General features: G+C 47.7%; 1 protein-coding gene across 1 annotated transcript in view; it reads left to right on the plus strand.

Moving 5' to 3' along the window:
* TSPOAP1 (TSPO associated protein 1) overlaps positions 1-27060 on the plus strand; it is a gene marked incomplete at its 5' end in the record, with an annotated part of 55201 nt that overhangs the window by 1085 nt on the left and 27056 nt on the right. Inside the window, 16 exons of the mRNA XM_082200177.1 lie at positions 9480-9587; positions 10556-10684; positions 10980-11156; positions 12211-12483; positions 16018-16128; positions 16547-16630; positions 16976-17065; positions 17393-17515; positions 18604-18708; positions 18951-19001; positions 22606-22626; positions 23708-23900; positions 24517-24746; positions 25038-25147; positions 25988-26097; positions 26654-26895. Of these exons, the coding sequence (XP_082056303.1) occupies positions 9480-9587; positions 10556-10684; positions 10980-11156; positions 12211-12483; positions 16018-16128; positions 16547-16630; positions 16976-17065; positions 17393-17515; positions 18604-18708; positions 18951-19001; positions 22606-22626; positions 23708-23900; positions 24517-24746; positions 25038-25147; positions 25988-26097; positions 26654-26895 (2157 nt within the window). The remainder of the gene's footprint in view (positions 1-9479; positions 9588-10555; positions 10685-10979; positions 11157-12210; positions 12484-16017; positions 16129-16546; positions 16631-16975; positions 17066-17392; positions 17516-18603; positions 18709-18950; positions 19002-22605; positions 22627-23707; positions 23901-24516; positions 24747-25037; positions 25148-25987; positions 26098-26653; positions 26896-27060) is intronic.

A 27060-nucleotide genomic window follows, 5' to 3' on the forward strand; every position in this document is an offset into this window, starting at 1 on the left:
GGCTTTCCAGAATAGGCATCTTTGTGGCTACTGTGAGAACAGAGCGCTGCACCGGACAGACCTTTCACCTGGGCTCTTTTTATCTGGGAGCTGGCCATAGCTAGGTATCGTTGGACTCCAAGCACTCGTCAGCCCCAGCCAGCAGGACCAATGGTCAGAGGTGATGGTAGGAGGGGCTCACAGCTTCTGGGTGACACCATGGTGACTATCCCAGACCTGCTAAGTGTCCAAAGAGGTTTGTGAATAACCACCCATATGAGCCTAGTAATAACTGGTTTGGGGCAAGCAAATAGCCAGGGTTTGTGCATAAGGCTATAATGTTCCTGCCCCCCCCCCCCCAGCTGTTGGTGTTGAAATGATTCATGTTTCTATAAATGACCTTATGGACTAGTATTTTTTTTTGGAGGGGGGATGAGGCTGGCAGCTTCTATGGACCTCTTTGCAAGTTTACCTCTCGCATGTTTGTCCTCCATTATCTCAATAACCGCTGCAGCACCTGTCTTTGATAGAAGGCAGCTGATGATCTTAAGAGTCATAGAATTGTAGAGTTGGGTGGGATCCCAACCCCTTGCAAAGCCAGAATCACAGCTAAAGAATCCTTGTCCAACCTCTGCTAGGAAACCTCCAGTGAAGGAGAGTCTGCCACCTTCTGAAGTTATCTTACTATCTGCTAATGGAACTTGGGGCACAGAGTCCTCCGAGGACAGTGGCTGGTTTAAGGCCAGCTGGTCAAGTTGAGGTGCCAAACAGGGTCCCTTTGCAGCTCTGGATGCGTAGCTCAGTGGCAGATCATATGCCTCGCATGCAGAAGGTCCCAGGTTCAATCCCCAGTGGTCTCTCCAGATAAGGCTGGAAATATCCCCTGGCTGAAACCCTGGAGAGTTGCTGCCAGTCAGTGTTGGCAGTGCTGAGCTAGATGGACCTGGCTGAGGATGGGCCACAGCTCAGTGGCAGAGCATCTGCTAGACACGCAGTAGGCCCCACTTTCAATCTGTTGTATTTCTAGATAGGCCCCCTGTTTGCAACCCTAGAGAGCCACTGCCAATCAGTGTCGACAATACTGAACTAGATGGGCTGACTATAAGGCAATGTCTGATGTTCCACATACCCATAACCATTATACAACACTTCCTTTTGGTTGTTGCCTGAAGTTTTTCTTTGTGGTTGCCACGATCCTGCTAGATTGTTAGGGAGGGATGGGGGCCTTGCCCTCCCCCAGTCAAAACCGTTGTCCTACCCTTTCAGATTTGAGAGACCCCCGAGTTGTTTATGAGGGGCAGCAACACTCTGGGGGTCTCTAGGGCAGAGAAGGGTCTTTCCTGAACTCCCCCCATTTTTTAAAAAAAGACCAGGAGCCAAGGTTTGCATCGGAGACATTCTGCATGCAGAGCAGGCGCTCTAACACTGAGCTACAGCTTAAGAATAAATTAAGGGATCCACCTGAAGGTTGGGCTCTTCTTTGAAATAAATTAAGATCATGGTGTCTGGATCAGGCCCCAAAGAGGCTCATCTAGTCTGGCACAGCAGCCAACCAGAGGCTTCTGCCCCCAGACCCCCCCAAGCAGGAAACTGAGGGCAGCAGCAACCCCTCCCCACTTTGAAATCCTGGGAGAGGCAAGGATTGAATATGCTATTCAGCCAGGAAGCTCACTGGATGACCCTTGCCTGGGCTAGTCAGCATCTCTCAGCCTAACCCACCTCACAGGGTTGTTGTGAGGGTAAAAGGAGGAGGGGAAGAGCCATGGGCAAAACCTTGAGATCCTTGAAAGAAAAGGTGGTGTATAAATTTAAGAAGTTGTTGCTGCTGCTGCTTCTGACAGTGGAGGGAGTACACAGCCGTCGTGGCTAATAGCCATCAGCAGCTTCCGTCATGAATTTGATTCATAGCATTATAGAGTTGGAAGGGACCCAAGTGGCCATCTAGTCCAACCCCCTGCAAAGCAGGAATCACAATGGTTTCCAAGCTGTCCAAAATGAGGAAAGGGTGACTGTGGCTACTAGCCACAGTGGCTCTTCTCTGCCTTCACAGTCGGAGGCAGTGATGCTTCTGAATACCAGTTGCTGGAAGACACAGGAGGGGAGAATGCTCTTGTGCTGGAATCCTGCTTGCTAGTTTCCCAGAAGATGTGTCTGGTTCACTGCTGTGAGAACAGGATGCTGGATTCGATGGGCCCTTGGCTCTTCTTCTTAGTGCCCTTTTCATCATTCACTGATGACTTCGCCCCTTTGCAATGGGGAGTTCGGACAGAAGCAAGAATCTTCCTCTCTCAGGCCAAGCTCCTCCTGCGGCTGTTGCAGTTCTGCAACGCTATACAGCTAAGCTTCCATTCTCCACCCTGGAGAGGCAAAGAGATGACAGCCTGTTCTTTCACCCTGCCGGCTGGCAAAATCTCCGCTCCACCGGGTCCTGTTTTTGGGGGAGAAATTGGGCTGGTTCCTTCCCACTGCATCCCTGCGTCACAGCGAAGGAGGCAGGGCCTGCGCTGCTCTTTCCAGAACAGAAGATGCTTCTCCCTCACCTTAGAATGGGGTGATCTTGCAAGGAAGCCTATCAGCTGTATGGGAAGAGCACCCCACCTCCCCAGATGTCTGATTCTTATTATGTTAAAGTCTTCACACACACCCCAATACAAATCCAGGGGAAAATGAATATTTTTACTGCTGAAAAACTGGTCTTCTAGAAGGTCCAGGGAGGGGGTAACCTTGCCACAGGTTTTGAGGACCTCTGGTCTTAGGAGCAGGGGTCAGCCACCCCCTCTCTGGACTGCTGCCAAGTCTCATTTTGGAGGAAGTTCTTTCACTCTTCCATATCCCAGGGGTTGCTCGAATGGGGCCAAACTGGACGAAGGCACATAGCAGACCTTCCAAGTGTCCCTATTTTCCAGGGACAGTCCCAGATTTACAGAAGCCATCCCAGTTTCTGATTTGATCCCAGAATGTCCCACTTTTCCACTGGACCTCCTTATTTTCATCAGAGAAATGTTGGAGGGTATGGAGACATCTGAACCACCTGAAGGCAGTTTTTAAATGCTTAATGTTTTATTATGCATTTATATATGTTGGAAGCTGCCCAGAGTGGCTGGGGCAATCTAGTCAGATGGGCAGGGTATAAATAGTAAAAGTAATAGAAGTAGTAGCAGACACTCCGTGTCCCTATTTTCCAGGGACGTCCCTGATTTAGAGAAACCATCCCGGTTTCTGATTTGATCCCAAAATGTCCCACTTTTCCTTAGGATGTCCCTATTTTCATTGGAGAAATGTTGGAGGATATGGAGTTATGAGACCTCCTGAGCAAAGGAGATAAGTAACTATACAAACTTTAGAAGACATGTGAAAACAGCCCTGTATAGGGAAGGTTTTTTTGTGTGTGTTTAATGTTTTATTATGTCTTTAGGCACTGTGGGTTAAACCACAGAGCCTAGGACTTGCCGATCAGAAGGTCAGTGGTTCAAATCCCCATGACAGGGTGAGCTCCCCTTGCTCGGTCCCTGCTCCTGCCAACCTAGCAGTTCGAAAGCATGTCAAAGTGCAAGTAGATAAATAGGTACCACTCCAGTGGGAAGGTAAATGGCATTTCCATGTGCTGCTCTGGTTCGCCAGAAGCGGCTTAGTCATGCTGGCCACATGACCCAGAAGCTGTACGCCAGCTGCCTCAGCCAATAAAGTGAGATGAGTGCCACAACCCCAGAGTCGGTCATGACTGGACCTAATGATCGGGGGTCCCTTTACCTTTTTTATATATGTTGGAAACTGCCCAGAGTGGTTGGGCAACCCTGTAAGATGTGTAGGGTATAAACAGTAAAATCATCACTATGGAATGGGACATCCCTATTTTCATCAGATAAATGTTGGAGGGTATGACATAGGAAGGTGCCAGATGCTTGGCTCATCTAGCTCAGCATTGTCTACACTGACTGGCAGCAGCTCTCCAGAATTTCAGGCAGGGGACACCCCCAGCCTTACCTGGAGTCGCTGGGGATGGAAGCTGAGGTCTTCTGTATGCAAAGCAGCTGCTCTGCCAGTGAGCTGAGAACTAAGTAAGAGTCCACTCGTCCTGCTTCTGGAGAAAAGACTTTAAATGGGAAGCTGCCTTCTCCTGTGAGCCATACTGGTCGTCCTTTTTTATTGTGTATTCATGATTAATTCTACTCATCGTGGTGTGATGGTATTAGGGTGGTTAAGCTCTATAGGATCCCACTTTCAGTACTGTGAAGTTTCTGGCGTAAAGCTGAAGATTTTCAGGGTTTTTTAAGGGAATGGGGGGCGGGGTGTCTGCCACTGTTTCAGATTTCTGCATTTCTTCAGCTTATATAATACAGGCTGGGTTGATAATGGGAGCCAGGAGGGGGGTGTCTGTGTGTGTGTGTGTGTGTGTGTGTGTGTGTGTGTGTTGGAGCTTCTCTTAAGATATGCTTGCAGAGAAGGTAAGCCTTAAAGCAGTGTACATTTCAGTGCTTCTGGGTGTTGCAAATCTGAGGGAAAGAAGGGAGGAGAGGTGATTTGACCTCATTTTCTAGGGAAATGGTGGGAACAAGGAATTGCGTTTGTGTGTCTCCCTTGAGCATTAAAATTCTCAGAACTGCCTTTCTGGTTGTGGCTACTGAGCCTACTTATATGTCTGACGATGCTCAATCAAGGAGACCCGAGTCAAAGCTGTTTTGCCTGTGCCTTTGGTTATATCAAGGAGATAATATTATCACTAATTTATTAATTGCCTTCTACTCAATCATCTCAAGGTGCTGTATGATGCAAATGGAGACACCAAAGACACAACTTTTAGTGTGGCAGCACCTACACTTTGGAACTCCCTGACTATTGATAGCAAACAGATATCTTCACTGTACTATTTTTTGGTGCCTGATAAAAAAAATCTTGTTTAGAGATGCCTCCTACCCAGATATTTAGAAAGCTGGTGTAGTTCTGATCTGTCGGTTGTCATTTTAACTTTCTGAAAGTTTTAGATTATTGCTGTTATATTTTCTATTGATAATTTTATCCTTTAATTTGTTTGTTTCTCTTTTACAATCCAGTGGCATATAAATTTTTACCAAATAAATAAATAAATAAGTTATTGATGTGTGTTTATCTACCAGCCGTCTCCAATCCTGCTGCCCTTCTCCTGTTGTTTTGGACATAACACTTTCCATGAAGGCAGTATGTCCCAATTTTCACAGATGTTGGGAATTATAGTCCAGCAACATCTGGAGGGCCACAGATGTTCCTCACCCCTGATACCTAGCCACTCTGCAGATGGTATCCCGACTGCTATTATGACAGCTGCCGTGCTGATATGACCATTTGTGGGGTTTGAGCAACGTGGAACTCCTTGCTACAAGATGTGGCAATATATGAAACGAGATTAGGCGGTTTAGTGGAGGAGAGGCCTGCCAACTGCTGTGAGTCAGAATACCCTGTTTCCCCGAAAATAAGACAGTGCCATATTAATTTTTGCTCCCAAAGATGCGCTAGGTCTTATTTTCAGGGGATGTCTTATTTTTCCATGAAGAAGAATACGGTACACATATTCCAGGGAGGCCTTATGTTCAGGGGTGGCCTTATTATCGGGGAGGTCTTATTTTCGGGGGATGTCTTATATTACAGTGAAAGGCAAAACTGGAAGTAGGTCTTATTTTCAGGGGATGTCTTACTTTTGGGGAAGCAGGGTAGTAATTGTGGAGGAATAGCAGCAGAAGAAGGCATTGCTTGTGGTCTACCCAGAGGCATCTGCCTGCCTTGGGAAGCTGGATGTTGGGTTAGATGCATCCCCTTGATCTGATCTACCTGGGCCATATGGGATAAAGGAAACTAAAATGAGTTGTTGTTTTTCAGATTTGCAACACTCAAACACCTGTTCTCTATCAGCCAGGAATATGGGGGGGGGGGAATCCTGTCTAGCATTGCCATAGGAGTAGGAAGGGACTCTAGCTCAGTGGGTACAGCACCCGCTTTGCATACAGAAGGTCCCAGGTTCAAGCCCCAGCGTCTCCAATTAGGACTGGGAATGTCCCTTACGTAAAACCTCGGAGAGAGGTGCTGGCAGCCAGTGTAGGCAATCCTGAACTAGCTGGATCAATGCTCTGATTTTGCACAAGGAGCTCCTATTTATTTCAGTCATTTCCGCAGGACTTTGAGAACTAGCATCTTACATTGGTTTTAGAGGAAGGGGGCACATGGCTCAACGTGTAGAGCATCTGGCTTGTATGCAGAAGATCCCAGGTTTAGCCCCCTAGGTAACCCCCCCCCGCCCCACTTTGGGAATCATGGGCTTACGTGGCTTGGAAAAAGATTATATCCACACCATACATGGAGAACACGTTACTTTCCTCCAAAGAATCTCAGGAACTTGAGTTTTGAAAGGTTGCTGGGAATTGTAGCTCTGTGAGGAGAAAACAACTCTCCCTCTTGCCCCAGCGTGCATAAAATAAGTGCATTTTGGGACACATTTCTTAGCTGGAGAGCTGCCTTGCAAAATGCAGATAAGTGCACATTTTGAAGAAAGGATGTTTCTCACTCGACATATCTGTGAATTAGGTAGGCCCACCCTTAAATGTGAACTAACTCAAACTTTCCCCTTCTCCCTCAGTTTCTCCCTTCGTAGTTGAGGATCTGAGGGCAAGGATGAGCCGCTTGAGCTCTCTGCCTTGCGCAACCCAGATAGACCCGCTGCGTTTCCACGGAGGCCCTGCTCCACTTTCAAAGGTTACCTTGCCCTCCTCGTTAAACGTTTGCGCCAGATTTGTAGTCTGCGCCTGTCACTTCGAGTCATTATCCTCGAGATGCCTTCTGGTGTCACCGCTTCCCGGAATCAAATGGTCCGTCCTGTCACAGGAGCCTGCGCCAATTAGTTTTCGTTCGGTGAGGTTCGACCTTGAGCGCCGGAGATGCTTTTGAAAGCACTCGGTCATTTCACAGGAAGATGGTCTCTCACCAGTTTAAAAAGAATTCAAAGAGGCAGTTAAGTGCAGGAGAGAAGTTGCAAATGGCAGAAGCTGTTAGCGCAGCCTTTCCTGGAGTGGCACATTATTTTCCATCATTCGAGGCAGCTGCTGGGTTTTTGGTTTTTTGTTTAATACAGTGGTACCTTGGGTTACATACGCTTCAGGTTAAATACATTTCAGGTTACACACTCCGCTAACCCAGAAATATTGCTTCAGGTTAAGAACTTTGCTTCAGAATAAGAACAGAAATCGTGCTCTGGCGGCGCAGCGGCAGCAGGAGGCCCCATTAGCTAAAGTGGTGCTTCAGGTTAAGAACAGTTTCAGGTTAAGAACGGACCTCTGGAACAAATTAAGTACTTAACCCAAGGTGCCACTGTAAAGGTAATAGAATCTTAGAATTGGAAGGGATCCCCAATGGTCAACTAGTCCAACCCCCTGCAACGCAGGAATTGAAGCCCAAGGATCCCTGCCTGATGACCATCCAACGTCTGCTTAAAAAATTCCAATGAAGGAGAGTCCAACACCTAGCGAGGGAGTTTGCTCCCCGGTGGAACTGCTCTTACCATCAGAAACGTATTCCCAATGTTTAGTCATGATCTCCTGTTTGCAATTGTGTTTTGTTTTTTTAAACAGTTTTATTAGCAATTTCAACATAACAACATATCAAAACATATCATATTCAATCCCCCCTTTCCCCCCACCCGCTCAAACCCACCCTCCCCTCCCCCAGAGACTTCCCTCAGCTCCTCTCTCTGATTTATCAGCACATATTATTTTCTGCATGTTATAAAATTATACAAATCCTTACATTATCTGTCTCCCATGTTATCAATCAATAAATTTGTGTATGTTTATTCAAAATCTGCCAAGGAGTCCAATTCATTTTGTTGTCTTTTTATGTAATGTGTGAAAAGTTCCCATTCTTCTTTAAAGTCACGGTTGTCCTCATCTCGCTGTTTGTATGTCAATTTAGCCAGTTCTGCATAGTTCATCAATTACTCTTGCCACTGTTCTTTTGTCGGGGTTTCCTCATTCTTCCATCCTTGTGCTATCAAGACTCTTGCCACTGTTGTTGCATACATAAATTCTTTGTTTTCCTTGGCAGGTCTTGTCCTACAATCCCTAACAAAAATGCTTCTGGTTTGTTTTTTTTACAAATGTCATTTTAAACATTTTCTTCAATTCATTATATATCATTTCCCAATTTTTAAAAAATGTCTCTACATTCCCACCACATATGAATTTCCTGTTTGCAATTGGAATCCATTAGTTTGGGTCCTCCACTTGGGAGCAGCAGAAAGCAAGCTTGCTCTATCTTCTCTGTGATGGCCCCTCAGATGTTTGAAGATGGCTCTCATAACTCCTTTCACTCTTCTCTGTATGGGGTTTTCTTATTTCTTTTCAGTTTGCCACCGGATTACAACAGTAAGCAGAATCTTACAGCAGCCTCCCCACCATGATCCTCCAGAGGTTCTGGACTCCAATTCCCATCAGCCCCGGTCATTGTGGGGAAATACCTGTCACTCAATGGCAGAAGATCTTCTTTGCATGCAGAAGGTCCCAGGTTCAAACCTCAATGACATCTTCACGTAGGACTGGGAATGTCTACTGCCTGTAACTCTGGAGAGCCACTGCTAGTCAGTGTAGACAAAACTGGATTAGGTGGATTGATGATCTGACTTGGTGCAAGGCAAGGATGATGGGAGTTGTAGTCCAACACATCTGGAACGCATTAGCTTGGAGCCAGGTGCCATACTGGAATTCATATATGTCTGTCTTGCATTCCAGCAGGGTGGATTAATTCTGTGCTGTTCTCTCAGCCACTGCCCAGATTCTGATCTGCTTCTCTTCCCTTGGATTACCAGCTGTTAGGTGCTTGAATTGAAGATCATTCAGTAGCCTGTTTAATAAACCTGCCGTGCTAACAAGATCTGGGTGGAACCTCAAGTTTAGACAGGCAACAGCTGTTTTATTATTTATGCACATACAATTTTGTAACAAGAAAAAATAAATAAAGACAGAATTTTGGGGGGCAAACTGTTTAGAGGTCATTTGTTCAAGGAAACAGTAAATACATTTTGTTAAATGAACAATAAACTGGAAAACTGGAAAAATAAATTCTGCATCAATCTGACGTTTGACAACAGGACAGTTACTGGGTGTTGTTCCTTTGATTTATTAAATGCCCTTCAGCAAAAGGTCTCAGCAATTCTAAAAGTCAACACTAAAAACATTTTAAGACGTATTAGAGTCACAAGAATAAGGCAGGTCCTAAAATATGTATATCATTGTCAGGTGTCAAAGTCCAGGGTAAAAAAGGTTCCCTGTCTCAGTGTGAAATGGGTGTGGCCAAAGGAAGAGGGGTGTGGCTGAAGAAAAGGGGTGTGGTTAGAGAAAGGGGTGTGGCCAAATGAATTGGGGTGTGGCTAAAGATGTGGTTGTGGCTAAAAGAGGGGGTGTGGCTAAAAGACTGAAGCAAAAGTACAGTCAAGAGATCTTTCTAAAACATGTCTGCCACACACTCTCTCTCTCACTTTCCAGTATGGTGTGAGTTACCGCTGCCTCCTGCGTCAGAACCAAGTCCTCCTTACAGCGCTGGAGGAGCTGCAGTCCCGCTGTGCCGCCCTGAAGAAGGAGAACAGCCTGCTGGTGAGGAAGAGCTTGGGAGCAGGAAACCTTCCAACGAGATCAGGCAACACCAGTCTTCCCCAACCGAGTGCCTTCCAGAGGTTGATGGACTACAGCTCCTATCAGCCCAAGCCAGCATGACCATGTGATGCTGAGGATGATGGGATCTCTTGTCCTAAACATCTGGAAGCCACCAGGCATGTTTAGGAGAACTTCCTCCTGGCTGGCTGGAATCCCACAGTCCAGATCTTCCTCATTTTCTGACTTAAAATACTTTCACCCCACTTTATAGCAAGCTTTCTTCCAGTTGGGGGTCACATGTAATCTGTCAGGGGTCACCAGATGACTGTGGGATGGGCTTAGGTCCATGGTGAGCAGGGCCAGAAGGAAACACCATCTATGCTCCTTAGGCTCACTCAGCTGGGAGCTGCTGCCTGTCAGTGTAGACAATACAGTGGTACCTCGGGTTACAGACACTTCAGGTTACAGACTCCACTAACCCAGAAATAGTATCTTGGGTTAAGAACTTTGCTTCAGGATGAGAACAGAAATTGTGTGGTGGCAGCGCAGTGGCAGTGGGAGGCCCCATTAGCTAAAGTGGTGTCTCAGGTTAAGAACAGTTTCAGGTTAAGAACAGACCACCAGAACGAATTAAGTTCTTAACCCGAGGTACCACTGTACTGGGTCAGACCTGTCACCCGACTCAGTTTAAGGCAGCTTCCTTGAACCATGAGGACTGGAATCTTAGCCCAGTGGTAGAACATCTGCTTTGCAGGGGCTGGGAATGTCTGAAACCCTGGAGAGTCGCTGCCAGCCAGGGTCAATGAGCTACACAGGCTAAGGGTCTGCAACCTCTGCCTCGTGGCAGGGCCAGCCCAGCAATTACTGCAGAGGACTCAAACCTCTTCCTTCCTTCCTTCCTTCCTTCCTTCCTTCCTTCCTTCCTTCCTTCCTTCCTTCCCACCCCCTTCCCACTTCCCCTCTCTCAGCACAAGAGCTGCTTCCCAGAGACTCAGGAGAAAGTGAGGCACCTGAAGAGGAAAAATGCTGAGCTGGCCGTCATCGCCAAGCGCCTGGAGGAAAGGGCCCGAAAGCTCCAGGAAGCCAACCTCAAAGTAGTAAGTGCGAGAAGAAGGTGCCTTGTGGCAGACATCCCCCACCACTGGTGTAGAAAACATTGAGGCAGGTGGACCAGAGATTTGGTTTAGTAAAAGGCAGCCTCTTGTGCCCGTATCTAGAATCATAGCATGGCAGAGTGGGAAGGCACCCCAGAGGTCATCTAGCCCAACCCCCTTCTTTGCAGCTAAAGAATCCCCAACAGATTCCAAACCCTGCTTAAAAGCCTCAAACAAAGGAGAACCGGCCACCTTCCCAGGTAGTCTGCGCCACTGCCTTGTTCTCTTTCTGCTGCAGGTCAACACCCCGGTTGCGGTGAAGGGCTCCTGTGCGGGACTCTGCAAGAAAGCACTGGCCCGCCAGCGGGCTATGGACCTGCGCGAGCAAGCCAGTGTGCTGCTGGCAAAGGACAAGCAGATTAACGCCCTGCAGCAGGAATGCCAAGACCTGCAGGCCAAAATCACGTCGGGAAAGGTGAAGGTTCCATGCAGAGATATCTTGGGTTTGCAGAGGGGTGCGTTAAGTGTGTGCGGAAAGCAGCCTGGTGCGTGGAGGCCCCCGGAAAGTTGGGCCAAAAATGGTTCAGAAAGCAGCTCTCTGCGGTTTCAGACCAGGGGACTTGGCAGCCCTTTGTAGAGAGATGCTGTCAGGATTGGGCTTTCTGCATACAAAAAAAGATACCCTACCCTTTCCCCAAACTTGACTTAATTCCTTTAAAAAGGGTTAATTCTGTTTGAAATGATTTTTATACAAAGTACCGAACAGCAGGCAGCAAGCGCTGCCTTTACAGTCCTTTAATTTGGAGAGGGATGCTTATCGTACTGTGTGGAGTTCTGGTCGCCTCACCTCGAAAAGGATATTGGAAAAGGGCCACCCGAATGAGAAAAGGGCCACCAGAATGACCAAGGGGATGGAGTGACTCCCCTATGAAGAAAAGTTGCAGCATTTGGGACTTTTTAGTTTATAGAAAAGGCGAGTAAGAGGTGACGTAGAAGCTTTTTAAAATTATGCATACCATGGAGAAAGTGGATTGAGGAAGGTTTTTCTTCCTCCCTCGTAACACTAGAACTCGTGGGCACCCAATGAAGTTGGACGTGGGAAGATTCAGGACTAATAAAGTACTTCTTCATGCAGTCTGTGGTTAAACTATGGAACTCCCTCCCACTGGAGGCAGGGATAGCCAATGACCTAGACACTTTTGAAAGAGGATTAGACACATTCATGGAGGAGAGAGTTTTTATGGCTATTAGCTCCAATATCGATGCTCTGCCTCCACCGATTACCAGTTGCTGGAAACCACAGGAGGGGAGAGTTGCTCTTGTGTTTGGATCCTGGTTGCTGGTTTCCCACAATGGGCATCTGGCTGGTCACTGTGAGAACAGAAAGCCAGACTAGATGGGCCATTGGCCTGATGCAGCAATCTCTTATTATATTCCCATGTTCATTGAGAAACTGATAAACCAGCTGAGATTTCTTCAAATCTAGAAGCCAACCCTATAGGTGATGGTGATGGTTTGTGTCTTCCTAGGAAGCTTCTCCTTGCCTCCCCCTCCTGGATTTCTGCCACCTGCTCCGAGAGTCGCAGAAGGAGGTGCTGCGTCTACAGAGGCAGATTGCCCTGAAGAATTTCAAGGCATCCCTGGGCTCTCACAGCCAGGGGTCAGGGGACGCTTCCTTGGCATCAGTCATGGGCATGGGGTCCCCTGCACCAGCCCTGCCGGCCTGCTCAAATGGCTTTTCTCCTTCAAGGGTCTCGCGGCAGCGAAATGTGCTGTCCTCTGCAGTGGAGGCAGTGAGGAAGGTAAACTGCTTATAGACTTGCACTTCAAACTTCTGTGCTTATTGTTAAGTCCCGCTCGTTATTATCACATTAGATGCAAGTGCACGTCCTTTCTGGTTTGCTTTGTAAATAAGACATTTGGCCAGGTTTCTTGCAGGGGGACATAATCAAGCATGTACATCAAGCATGCAATGAACATTGGATGATTAATTAATTGAATTTGTATACCGCCCTATACCCACAGGTCTCAGGTAGTTCACAAGATAAAATCACAATGTAAAAACATATAATACATAATAAAAACAAAACAAAAACAACACAATAATCCCCCCATCCCCAACACATTTTAAAAGGGCGTTGGATGTCAGTCAGCCCAAAGCCTGGTTAAAGAGGAACGTTTTTGCCTGGGGCCTAAAGGTATACTGTATAATGAAGGTGCCAGCTGAACCTCTCTGAGTTTTTATGTAGTTGTGGCTTCTGCCCTGAACTGCTAGATCCAGCGGGTGCTTTCGACTAAGTTTTACTCAGAGCAGATGTACTGAAATTAATGAACATGACAAAGTTAGGCCCATTAATTTCAGCAGGTGTACTCTGAGTAAAACCGAGTTGAAGGCTGCCCAGTATTAAAACAAAAGGTACCCTCATCAGGTCTCTGTCTTGCATAAATCTAAACGTGGTGATCATTATTACAACAAGAGCAGGAATTTATCATTCTTATTACAATTAATTTATTAAACCACCGCCTCAAGGCAATTTACACACGAAACCATGAAGAACAGTTAGATTTCATCATTGCTTTGCCCTAAGGTAGAGTCTAAAAATGCTATCGTGGTCGCTCGGTATGCCTGGGAACTCTGAGACCCGTGAAGCCGCTTGAAGAACGTGCGAATGCTAACAAGGGAGGGAGGTTTCGTTGTGGGGTGGGGAAAGGGCTGCCAACCTCGCCTACTAGCTCCTCTGATGCCCTCGGGCGGCCCTTTCCAACCCCAGCCCGGACCCGCAGGGCCGGGATGTCCCACTGCCGGCGGAGGGGTGGGAGGAAACGCGGATGCCCACCCTCCCGCTTGCAGCCTCCCGAGAGCTGCTCCTCCTCCCCCTCCCTTGGCGGCGAAGTGGTTCAGCCCAGCCGACCAACCCGCCCAGCCGAGGCCGAGCCAGTGCGGAGCTCTCCGTGGTGCTGAAATTGGGAGCAGCAGGTAGGAGCCCGGCGCTGTCCGGCCGGCCAGGCCGCAGCGCCCTCTTGGTCGAGCAGGGAGGGGAGATGGGGCTGGAAAAGGACCCCGGAGGGAGGAGGGTGGCTGCAGCCGGCCCTCCTGGCCTTGCGGGCCGGCTCCCTGCGCAGCCGGCTCCTTCAGTGTCGTGGGACGTCATCATGGAGTCCTCTGAGCGTTTGCAGAGTGCTTCCCGCAGCCACCGGGAGGAGGCGGGAGTCAGAGAGCGGAGGTTTCCAGGCGTGGGGTGGGTGGAATAAACTTTTAATAGCGTTATGATGTTTTTATTGATATTTTTAACTGTGTTTTGTATTGAGGGCGCAGTCTGGGGGGAAAGGTAGGGCATAACAACAGCAGCAAAACAACAACAGCAACAACAAGGAAACGCACTGCAACTCCAATTTTGCCTCTGGGTTACCCTCTCCCCTGCAGCTACCAAGGGCTTTGCTCGCCTTTTACTTGCTTCTCCATCAGGTCCCTGGCAGAATCGGGGCCTTTGCTGCTCCTCCTAGCCCAGATCAGAGTTTTAGAGAAGCGGCAGGGCAACCCCATTTTTTTTTTTTCATGCAGAAGGGTCTGCGGGTTCAGTCCTGGCATTACCCATTTATTTTATTTATTTAGCAGAATTTATATACATCTTGATTGTAACCAACCCTCCATGTGGTTTGCAACAAATACTAAACTGATCAATAAATATAAGTAGGTGAAAACATTTGGATAGCCATCTGTCAGGGATTATTTAGGTGTGATTCTTGCATTGTGTGTGTGTGTGTGTGTGTTAGCAGTTATGTCCAATGCTACAATGCTATTATTTGAAAGATAATAAAATTCAACAGAACCCTAGAAAGAGATTAAAATACACATCAAGATTCTACATATCTGGACAGACTTGCCTTAACAAAGTGTTTTTCCCTTCCCTCTGAATCCCTTTTCTTTTTGTATTGTGTCTTTTAGATTGTAACAACCATTGGCATTTGTAAGCTGCTCTAAGAGCCTTTTTATGAATACATAACATAAGCACATAGCTCAATTCCTTAGCCACCACACTATGGCAGTGCATAAGAGAGACTTAGCTTTATCCCTGAAAGAGAAAAGTGCTCCGTTGTTGTTGCTGCTGCTGCTGCTGTTGTTGTATGTCAGAGTAGGACATGGGAGACCAGGGTTTAAATCCCCACTCAGCCATGAGGCTCACTAGGTGGTCTTGGGTCCAGTCTCTCTCTGTCTCTCTCTCTCTGTCTGTCTCTCTCTCTCTCACACACACACACAAACAACGCAGGGTTGTTGTGGGGATCAAAAGAGGAGGAAGAAAACCATGCTAGCCGCCTGGCGCTCCTTGGAGAAAAGGGTGGGGCAGAAATGCAATAAAATAAATAAATAAATTCACCTTCCACACATGACCCAGGGCAATGTGCAGAAGATAATAAAAACAGCTTTAAAGCACAGTTAGAAAAACAGAAGATGAGTTTTAAACCCATGACAGAGACTTATTCAGCCAGCTGGGAAAGTTTGCATGGAGTTATAGCTGTCAATGCTCTACTCAGGGTAGACCCCTTCATTTATTTATTTATCTGCAAGAATTTCTATATCACTCATCATATAGAATACCAATGCAATGTATGTATATACACCTGAGAGTGTATACAATCCAGAAATAAATGAACCTGAGTTAGTCATGTCCATTAGTTCAATTGGTCTAGACTGAGCATGCCTTTTTTTTGGGGGGGGGGTTAGGTACCACTTTCAAAGATGTCCCTGATACCCACCCAACCTAACCTCAGAGGGGTGTGGACATTGAGAGCAGGATCCTGGAACAGGATCCTCTTCTCTTGTACAACCAATCTGTTCCAGGATCCTGCTCTCAGTGTCCACACAGACTACCTATAAGATGGTACTCCAGGGGAGCACCTTTATGTATTCATTACCTTTATATCCCACTTTTCCTCCAAGGAGCTCAAGGTGGCGTGCATTGTTCTCCCAGCTCCATTTTATCCCTATGACAACCCTGCGAGGTAGGTTAGGCTGAGAGATTGTGACTGGCTCCTGGGCTGCTGTCAGGGCAAACTGGATTTTAATTTCTGGTTCTGGATGTGTTTTGATGCCTTTGCTTTTAGCAAGTTTGTTTTTATTGCTTCACATTTTATAATGATGCTTTTAAATGTTGGAAGCTGCCTTGAACCCCACTTGGTAGAAAGGTAGACTATGAATACATTAAATAACAACCACCACCAGGTTCTTCGCCAAGTAGAGCTTTATCTGTTAAGGGGAGCCCTTTGGCTGCAGAATGGATGGTTGCCAGTGGCCCCACTTCCTCGTTGAGTCTGGCTGAGATTTCTCTCCTTTGCAGAGGGGCCCCAGAGCCCATCCTCTGGCACAAGTGCATGATGGGTATGAAACCCTCCCTGTGAAGAAGGGGGTCGCAACTTCTCCCGAGACCAAACGACAGATCCAGCAATTGGTGGGTTCCCCTTGCTGTTACTTTGAATCTAGCTTCTAAGCAGTTGGCAAAGTATAAGAATCCCACTACTGCCACAAGAATGGTAAAAGTCAGTTGGGGGGAGTTTCTGGGAACGGGGAACAGTCAATGGGCAACATCTTTCAGGGTTTCAAATCTGCATGGAACTATGATTCCCTGGCAGTGGCGTAGCGTGGGGGGTGCAGGGGGTGCCGGCCGCACCGGGCGCAACATCTGGGGGTTAGGGTTAGGGGGCACAAATCCATGGGTTAGGGGGCGCAAATTACTTGCCTTGCCCCGGGTGCTGACAACCCACGCTACGCCACTGTGCCCTGGCATGGAATGCGTGGGGTGGTGGTGGTGAATCTGGCCTGGCCGGTTTCCGCACCTCATCTCCTTTCCTCCCCCCTTTTTCCGGTAGGAGTCTGAGCTCAGAAGAAAGCGGAAACAATGTGAAAACCTTGAACATGAAGTGAGGAAGAAGCACAAGAGATGTGCAGAGCTCGTGAGTAGCATCCCGCACCCAGAAGCACTGTCAGAGGTGCATCTCCGCCCCCATGCTAACCTCTGAGGCCAAATTTTGAGAGGCAGATCAGCCAACAGCATGCAAAGTGTTATGGATGGTGGGAATTGTAGTCCAGTAGCATATGGAGAGTTATGGATGAAGGGAGTTGTAGTACAACAACACACAGAGGGCCACACATTTCCTATTCCTGCAATTAAAAAATGGATTGTGTTCTGCCTGCTCCTGTCCCTTGGTTACCTCTACCTGTTCCTACAGATCCTTCCCAAAGGAGGCAAATCTTCTTTTATTCCCCGGAAAAAATCTGCTTTTTTTGTCCCTGTGCAGGAAATCCAACTGCAGGAGGTGCAAAGCAATAATGTCCGGCTGTGTGAGGAGAACACTCTGCTTCATGGGCAATTGGAGTGGACAGAAAAGGTAAGTAGTGATCTCTCCTCCCACCAATGCCTGATAACCATTGAGGAAGTGCAAGCGAGCTTGGGGGCAGCAACTGCCCCCAACCCCAAACTGGGAACTTTCAGTGCAACTGAAATGGAAATTGATCCACAGTAAGTTCAGGGCAGACAGAAGAAAATAATTTTCAGGCAGGGGCTTCAAGCAGGGGCTTGAAGTTGGGATACCAGAATAATGGGGCAATAGAACTGTAGAGTTAGAAGGGACATCAAGCACCATCTAGTCCCACCTCATGCAATCCAGGATGCATGTGCTTTGCTGCTGAGCAACCTTCCTTCTCTCCCTGGGCAGGTTGAATCTGAAAATGCTGACTTGAGGTTGCAGGTGGCTGTGGTGACCGAGGAACGGGATTCTGCTCTCCAGAAAACCCAGGAGCTCCAGAACAGGCTGGAGAGTCTCGGGCAGGCGTTGAAGGTTGGTCAGATCCAGGGTTGTGATGGGAAAGAGGCATCTCTTTGAGCAGCTCTCTGCCCTGAGCATCCTTGTTAGGAAGCTGGGATAACAGAGGAGGCAGATTTGGGAAACGGGCTCCTGGTTCCCAGTTCAAAAATTGGTAGGATGTGTGTGTAGGTAGACGCCAGCTCCTTATTCTGGCTGGCTGTGCTCCGGTGTTGCAAAAAGGGAGCTGGAATCAGGAATGGGGAAGTGGCTTCTGTTTCAGGGATTTGTAGCAGGGAAGTGGAATGCCCTTTTCTGTTCAGTCTGAGTAAAGCCCTATACAGCTTAGGCCCAGGCTATTTGAAGGACCACATTATCACTTACAAACCTGTCTGGGCTCTGCGATCTGCAGAGGAGGCCCTTCTCTCAATCCCACCACCTTCAGAGGCATACTTAGTAGGAACATGAGAGAGGACCTTCCCTCCTTGCTGTCCTTTTTCTGCGAGGTGAAGACCGTTTTATTCCAACAGCCCCTTGGGAACTGACTGGTGTGTGTTTTTTTAATAGCGCTGTGCTGTTTTTATCATCTGTATTCAAATAGTTTTTTTTAAATATTGTTTTATATTGACTAACAAATTAGTTGGAGAAACAAAGGAACCAGGTTTGCCCCTTCGTTCTCAGGGGATACATCCAAGGGGACCTCAAATCCCAGAGAGAAATGTGAGAGAAGGGGCAGGAAGTTGTAAACAGGATGCAACCTAAAATGTATCAGTCCAGACATCAAAGAAATAGAAGTCAGCATAGAGATAAACGTACAGGGAAGTCTGCACAGCTGGAGGTCTCTTACTCCCTGTCTTAATCCCATGCAGACCTTCTAAGCAAACAGAAACTGTACTGTAAGTGAAACCACATATTTTTTTTTTAAAAAAGATACTCTTTTCCCTCCATGGGCCAAAAGATGTTTTTCTTTTGTCTGGATGGCATGGGCTGCCTCTCAGTTGTCAGAAGCTGCTATACCCCCCTTCTTGAGAAGAGGGTCCCCATAGCCTGGAAGGAAAACCCTGAGGTGCTTGGAAGGGTCATCATCACTCAGCCCTGCGCTCATGCACTTCTGGTTTCCCCAGCACATGAGAGATGTTGCGGAACGAAGGCAGCAGCTGGAACAGGAGCATGAGAGGGCCCTGCAGGCCTTGCAGAAGAAACAGGAGGAAGTCAGGCAACTGCAGCAGGTGAGAGATCCACCAGGGAGACCGCTTGCACCCTTCTCTTCTTGGTTAGTGCACCCTTGAGAGAGCTCTTTCATGTGCTAGTAACCTCCTGATTAAAGCAGGGGTGGCTAAACTATGGTCTTCTACTTCCATAATTCCCTGGTGGTGGTCATGTTGGCTGACAGGTGTGTTAGGCACCCAAGACCTCAAGAAATAGGATTGGTGACCCCTTAACCTCTTTTTTCTTCTCCTCTTGTCTTCAGGCCCAGGCTGAAGCAAGGAAGGAGCACGAAGGAGCAGTCCAGCTCTTGGAGGTAAAGCGGGGAGAAAATCAAGGAAGACAGAGGGAAGGCATGCGTTTCAAGCGCACGTCTTGCCCTCTAAAAGAACCCTGAGAACTGTAGTTTGCTAAGGCTGCTGGGAATTGAAACTTTGTGGGATGATAAGCCACGGTTCCCAGGATTCTTCAGGGGGAAACCTGTGGGCTTGAAATGGACTAGGTGTCAGCAGCCGGGAAAACAGTCAATTGTGTGGTTTTGTTTATTAAATGGATTTTTCAGCAGAGCTGATGTGTTGCAGGATTTCATAGAACCATAGAATTGTAGGGATGGAAGGAATTGTAGAGTTGCCTTGGAAAAGCAGTTCCTGGGAAACACCAGTAAGGGAAAGTTTCTGTTGAACTTGGGTCCTGCTTTCGGGCTTCCTATTGGGGCATCTGGTTGGGCAATGTGAGGACATGCATGTTATGGAGAAAGTGGAGGAAAAAGTCCCCCCCCCATCTCATAATGGTAGAACGGTGGGCATACAATGAAGGACGCAGTGATGGCCACCAACTTGGATGGCTTTAAAAGAGGACCAGACAGATTCATGGAGGAGGAGAAACTTCTCAATGGCTGCTAGTCATGATGGCTCTGCTATGACTCCATGGGTGAAGGTGGCAATGCTTCTGAATACCAGCCAGTGGCGTAGCGTGGGGGGTGCCAGGGGTGCCGGCCGCACCGGACGCAACATTTGGGGGGCGCATTTGGCTGGCCCCCCTCGAGGAAGCGGGAACCTCTCCAAGGCGGGAGAGACCTCCTCCCGCTGCCAGCCTTCGGAAGGCTGTCCTGAAGACTTGTGGTGGGAGCAGTGGCGTAGCGTGGGGGTTGCAGGGGGGGCTGCCACACCGGGCGCAACATCTGGGGGGCGGGCGGAAGAGACTTGAGTGCTAAAATCCATGGGTTAGGGGGCGCAAATTACTTGCCTTGCCCCGGGTGCTGAGAACCCACGCTACGCCACTGATACCAGCTACTGGAAATCTCAGGAGGGGAGAAGGCTCTTGCCCGCAGGCCCTGCTTGAGGGCTTCCTCAAAGAGGAATCTGGTTGGCCACTGTGAGAGCAGGATGTTGGACTTGATCGCCCATGGGCTTCATCCGGCAGGCTCTTCCGATGGTCTTATGGAACTCCCCCCTACTGGAGGCAGTGATGCCTACCAACTTGGATGGCTTTAAAAGAGGATCAGACAAATTTATGTAGGGACTTCCGGGGTTGGCGCGATCTGGGAATGGCGGATTCCCTCCGAGCTCCGGAGGGAATCGGCTCAGCGGGGGACGGGTCTTTGCCGTGCCGGCGACACGGGGACCCTTAAAACCGCAGGCACGGAAGCCTGCGGACTGAAGACTCGGTGGGTGCCTTAAGCGCCCCCCCTGATTCGCAAAGAGCCTTTTTAAAGGCTGCAGAGGGGATACGGGGGGTGGCGTGGCACCGAGAGTCCATCGCTACCTCTGCTGAGCGAAGCCGCGAGCCATGACCGGAGAGCGCTGACTTCCTTCCTTGAAATTCGGCTGAGAAAAAGAACCCGTGAGTTAATTGAATTTGGATTCTAAGAATTTCACCTATTGAATTTGAGACGATCGGGGGATGTGTTAAAAGGAAGTCCGCACCCCCCCCTTGCAGACGATCCAGAGCAACGATAAAAGAACTAAGCTGGAGTGCCTACCCTGTAAAGGGTGAGTTTAAAAAGACAGTAACTTCCAAGATTTGGAAAAGGAATTTGTTTGAGCAGGAGAGAGGAGTGTTGGAAGGGGTATATTTCTGTTGTAAACAACCCCCCCTCCCGGGCCCGGGAGTGTCCTACTTTGGAGCTTGTATAAGAAGAGCAGAGTTTGACAGCTGTCAAAGCTGTCAAACGGACTGTTAATAGTAGAAAAATTGCTACTTAAGACCCCTCTGGATTAAAAGGAGTTACAATTGAACTAAAATTGTTGGAAACAAAGAATCAATAATAAGACAGAGGACTGTTGGAGAAAAGAACACTAAGTAACCAGATTCCCTCTAGGGGGAAATCTGTGGAATTACAATGGCTGTGGATGGAAAGATACTGGGAGAAATCGAAAGGATGTTTTATTTGGTTGGAATCTTACAGGAACAGACTACGGCTATGAGTGAACAATTGATGACCTTGAATTCTGAAACAAGTAGTTCTGTTCAATGTAATGAGAACCTGGCTGAGAAAGAATCCACAGCTGAGCCGGAAATGATAACCAAAGAAGAGGAGAAGACAAAACAAGAAAGAGAAGAACTGAAATGGGAAAATATTGTCCAGAAGCTGACATCTGTGGAATATAAACAAGGAGACTATTGGACTGAACCTACTACAAATCTACGAAAGATCCAGAAGATGAAAGTGGAGGCCCTGGGAATTTATGAAATCAAGGAATTTAAAATAAAGAAATATAATTGGGGCCTCCACATAGACTCTGACTTTGATTATGTTCAAAATTCATGCCTTGTGGAAATTCCTCAGCAGTTGCTTGCAAATATGGGAAGAGATTTTGGACTGACTGTGAAAGAACTCTTTCGAGACGTGAAGACCGACACAAAGGATTGCCAACTAGGCCGGCGGAGAGGGACTGAAAGAGATTTGAGAGCCTCGGACGTGAGGAATCCGGGCTAATAATTGCTATTTTGGACATGTTTTTGGAAGGGACACAAACCGGGGAAGGGTGGGAGGGAAGAATCTAGTTTCAACAACACTTAAGACTATGGGATTTAGCTAACAAGATTATTATTTAGGACAAAATGGGAAATCGTTGGAAGGGAACTGAGGTCCAACTTAGAATAAATTTAATTTTGCTTTTCTTATATATATAAAGGACTAATATTAAGATGGATAAGGAAATGCCAATTTGCGGATACAAATTTGGGAATAGGGATGCAAGGGAGGGGGTGGGGGGAAGTCAATGACCAGGGTTAGAAAATAAGTTTTTTTTTTTTGAAACTATATATGTTTGTTGTTTTATTTTTTTTGTTTGTTTGTTTTTATGTTTTTCGTGTTTTTGTCTTTGTCTATATAAAATGTGAAAACCCAATAAAAATTTTATAAAAAAAAAAAAAGAGGATCAGACAAATTTATGGAGGAAGGGAAGGCTATTGATGTCTACTAGCCATGAGGGCTCTGCTCTTCCTCTCCGGCTGGAGGTAGCAATGCTCCTGAATACCAGTTGCTGGAAACCACAGGAGGGGAGAGGGCTCTTGTGCTTGGGTCCTGTTTGCAGGTTTCCCACAGGCGCCTGGTCAGTCACTGTGAGAACAGGATGCTGGACTAGATGGGGCCCCTGTGGTCTGATGCAGCAAGTTCTTATCATAGCTGTCAACTTTTCCCTTTTCTTGCGAGGAATCCTATTCGGAATAAGGGAAGTTCCCTTAAAAAAAGGGAAACGTTGACAGCTATGGTTCTTATGAAGTTCTTAACAGGATGCTGGCCTAGATGGGCCTTTGGCCTGATCCAGCTGCAGGACCCTTACGTTCACTCTCACACTTGTTTCCTAGCCATTTCTCTGAAATCTAGATTCCGCATCAGGATTATTGTTTCAGGATGATGCCTGGGTGCAGTTAATCACTTTTCCTCTGCTCATTTCCTTCTTCTTTCCTGACAGAATTCCTTGGATTGCATGCAGGTATTGCTGATCTCACTGTGTTTAGGAAAATGACCTTCCCAACCAAACCTGGACTGCTTCCCAGAGGGAGTTTGGAATGGAGAAATACCAGATTTCAACCAATTTTGGACTGGGGTGGGGAGACAGCCAGAGAAGAACAGAAAGGAATTCAGGGTTTATTGGTCTCTCCATTCCAAATGAGCAGCTGTGCTCATCCTGCAAAACAAGAGCAAGCTTTCAGGCCCCAAAAGGCTGTTTCTCCAGTTAAACAATTATAGAACAGTTATATAGTTATATAGTTATAGAACAGTAGAGTCATCTAGTCCAACCCCCTGCAATGCAAGAACCACTGCTGAATATACACACGAGCCCTTGGTGACACAGCAATAAATGTGGGTGTTGCGGAGAGAGAAGGAATTTTGCCTTCTAGGGAAATTGGCTGGTGGTTTTGGAGCTCCCCCCCCCTGCAGTTATGATGACATGCAAATTGGCTCACTTACTGAAGTGCCCTACATTGCTCGCTGATGCAGTCTTCCCTTGGCCTTGGCACCTCTTACTGGGAATGTCTTGCTTGCTCTTGATCTTTGTGGCACAAAGGGATAGCAGTGTCATACATTTGCTGTGCTGGCTAATAGTTAGAAGTGTGCTGTGGATTTTGTTATGTGTGCAGTGATCTGGGCACGTGATGACACCAGTCTGATTTCCCCTCTGGTGGCTTGTTTGGTTGTGCTGCACTAGTCCTAACAGAGCCATCCCTACCCTTAGGCAGGTCGAAGCAGCTGCCACAGGCTGGAGATGCTGAGGTTGGGGGGCGGTCAGGTGCTGGAGGGCAGACATCATGCCTAAATGGCTGCTCTCACTCAACAGCCTTGTTTTGCTGTGGGGGCGGGGTAGCGATGTCTCAGTGGAGCATCCAGCTTGAGCGGCAGTCTACCAGATTCCATTGGAGTCACCATGGACTGATCCATCAAATTCCTTCTGACATTCTTCTAGAATCAAAGGATCATAGAGTTGTAGAGTTGGAAGGTGCCCATTAGGTCATTTGTCCAATGCAGGAATCACAGCCAAGTTATCCATCTTCCTTAACTTTCCCCCACCCCAGGCCCGCGTGAGAGAGCTGGAGGAACAGTGCCATAGCCACACAGAGCAGTTTAATTTCCTCTCTCAAGAGCTCAAGCAGTTTCGTCTCCAAACTGAGAAAATCAGTCTTCCGCCCTCCTCCCAGGTGACGTCCGAGGTCACCTTCACCACTTGCCAGACTTCTCTGCAGCTCCTGGAGGGACTCAAGGAGAAAGGTGACTATGGAGAAGGAGGAAGCCCTCTCTTTGCTTTCATTTGTGCCATTAGAATAATCCAGATGCCACGGTGTTCCCAGATTCAGTAACTGTAGAGTATGATTTGCTTCTTTAGAGTATGAGAGCCAGTGTGGTGTAGTGGTTAAGAGCGGTAGTCTCGTAATCTGGGGAACTGGGTTCACGTCTCCGCTCCTCCACATGCAGGGCTAGTCACACTTCTCTGAAGTCTCTCAGCCTCACTCACCTCACAGAGTGTTTGTTGTGGGGGAGGAAGGGAAAGGAGATTGTTAGCCGCTTTGAGACTCCTTCGGGTAGTGATAAAGTGGGATATCAAATCCAAACTCCTCCTCCTCCTCCTCCTCTTCTTTGGTGGTGGCAGAGAAAGCAGTACGGAACATGCAATATAACAATCCAATTAGAACAACACAGTAATTAAAACAGGACTGGGGGTAAATCTGGGTCAAACCTGTTGCCTGAGGTGGGCTTTGAAGTGCAGCATTGCGGCTCTCTTAGCTGTCATTCAAGCTCCCCAGTTCCAGAGTGTTCCATTGTCCCTGCACCCACCACTTTGCTTGGCGTCTCTGCCTAGCATAATGTATACACTGTTCGGTTTCAGATCCAGAAACTGCCACCATCTCTCCCCGGTGCAGCCAGAAAGCTCAAGATGGAGGGCTGGAAGGAATCTCCCGCCTTGCTGAGCCTGTGGTGCCCGCTGTGGTCAGAAGTCCAGGTGCAAATACCCCTCCGCTTGCCTCGAAGAAAATGGTCAGGAAACTGGAGTCCCAGTCCAGCTCCTCAAGATCCGAGTCCATGCAGAACAGCCCCAAATCCTGCCCTACCCCTGAGGTTAGTCCTGGGCTAGGCTTCTTCTTCTTTTCTTTTTTTTTAAGCAGGCACCCAAAAGAGTACAGTGAAGGCTGCCTGGTGTCAACAGGCAGGGAGTTCCAAGGTGTAGGTCCTGCCATACTAGAAGTTCGAGTTCTTTCAAATGTGGAAATGGGTATTATGTGGCACCCATAACAGGGCTTCAAACGGAGACCAAAATTGGTGACTGGGTTCAGATGGACTAGCTCCTTTGCTCTGTCCTTCCCACAGCAGAGGTGTCCTTATTTCACTCTCTTCTGTCGTTTTTGTTAGGTGGACACAGCCAGTGAAATGGAAGAGCTGGATATCGACACGATCTCACTAATCCCAGAACCAGAGAACCAAGGTCCAGTGAAGCTCCGAGTCTTCTTAGCTCGTTACAGGTAGGGTCTCCATGTTGGTGGGAATGAGGAGGCTTGGGATCTGAATTCGCTTCTCTCACATTCTTAAGGTCACCGAGGTCTGCCACAACTTAAGGCAGGGTGGAGCTATTCCAAACAGCTGTGTGGCTTTTGCCTCATAAGAAAACAACATACCTTCCAACACAACAAAGGCAAAAACTATGAAGCCATCTTTTGCAAGAGGGCAGCGACCATTTTGGTCACTGTGATCTCATGCAGTTTCATGCTGTGATTCCCCCCCCCCCGAAATAAGCACTTTGTTGGGGCATGGAGCCCAAAAACACATGCTTTGCAGTGCCACACGAGATTGTGGCTTAGGGAGAAGTGTGTTTTGGGGGGAGCATCATGGCGTGAAATTGCATGAGATCACAGTGCCCAAAATGGCCGCTGTCCTCTCGTGAAAAAAAACACGGGATGTCTGGGACACTTGTGGTGTATGACATAAGAAAAGCCCTCACAGTGGCCAACCAGATGCATTTAGTGGGAACATAAGAAGAGCCTGCTGGGTGAAGCCAATGGCCCATCATGCTCCCACAGTGGTATGAGCACGACAGCAACTCTTCCCACTTGTGGCTCCCAGTAACTAGCACTGTGTGGGGCTGCCTTTGGGGCCTGGTCTGGAAACTCCAGCTGCTACAAAATGCTGTGGCTAGACTGTTGGTAGGGTTAGACTATCACCAGTGTACAGCAATGAGATTTCAGAGCTTGTGCTGGCTGCCTGTACATCCACTGCCTTGCTGACTTCCAAGACAGCACTGTCAGCTGCTTAGTGTCACTCTTTACTTTTCCATGTAAAAACAATTCCTCTTGTTCCCATTTCAGCTACAATCCATTTGCCGGCCCCAACGAGAACCCCGAAGCAGAACTCCCGCTGACGGCCGGTGAGTACATTTACGTCTACGGAGAAATGGACGAAGATGGCTTCTTTGAAGGTACGACATCACCATCTTATGAAGATTATTTGTAACATTCTTGCTTATTGAAATAATTATTGGTGGGGAGTCCAAGAATTCTGGGGAGCAAGCAGTGCCAACCCAAAGAACAGAAGATTATCACATCATTACCACCAGCAGCATCCTCATTTCCATAGTTAAAACCATGCTGTTCGGCATATTGCTAATTACTGCGGTGTTTTCTTTTTTCAAATATGCAGAAGTATTTGTTAAACCTCAACAATATTTTGCTGTGCTCACGTTCCATGTCTGTGCTGCTGCTGCACAATACATTTTCCTGTCCTTTTTCTGGTACCTTCTCTCCCTCTCTTATTTCTTTCTCTTTTTCCCTTCTGTACATTTTTTCTTATGATTTTAAAACTCCAATAACTATTATATGGGGGACGGGGACACAGTGCTGGAGACACAGCATCAAGAGATTTACAGTGTGTGAAAAATATAATGATGGCATGCATATATATAACAACGCATCGAAGCACACACAGCAAAATTAAGCATCATTTCTACCCTGTCACCTCTTGACCTTCACTTCCAGGGGAGCTGATGGATGGGCGGAGAGGCCTGGTCCCCTCCAACTTCGTAGAGCGAGTTTCAGATGAGGACCTTGTGACGTTCCTGCCTCAGGAACTCCACGATCTCTCCCAGAGCTCCCACCTGGAAAGGAGCTCCCTCAGCACCAGCCTCAGCAGCGCGGAAAGAAGCGACTGCTCCACCGAGGAGCTCAGCGCCAGCACAGCACCCTCCAGGCTGGAAGAGGACGAGGGAGCCCTATCCACGGTAGGGCCCCCTCCCTTCAACATTAATTGATTTTTTTGTTGCGTACAGAAATGTGTAGGCCCCAGTGAAGCAGGCAAGCGAGAGGGGGAAAGAAAAATAAAAGCAACACAGGGAAATGAAATAAGAACAGCAAACCAGTATACCAATCATGCTTCACTGAGGTGG

This window comes from Podarcis vaucheri, assembly GCF_965113315.1.
Source record: "Podarcis vaucheri genome assembly, chromosome: 15".
In the NCBI taxonomy this organism is placed as follows: Eukaryota; Metazoa; Chordata; class Lepidosauria; order Squamata; family Lacertidae; genus Podarcis; species Podarcis vaucheri.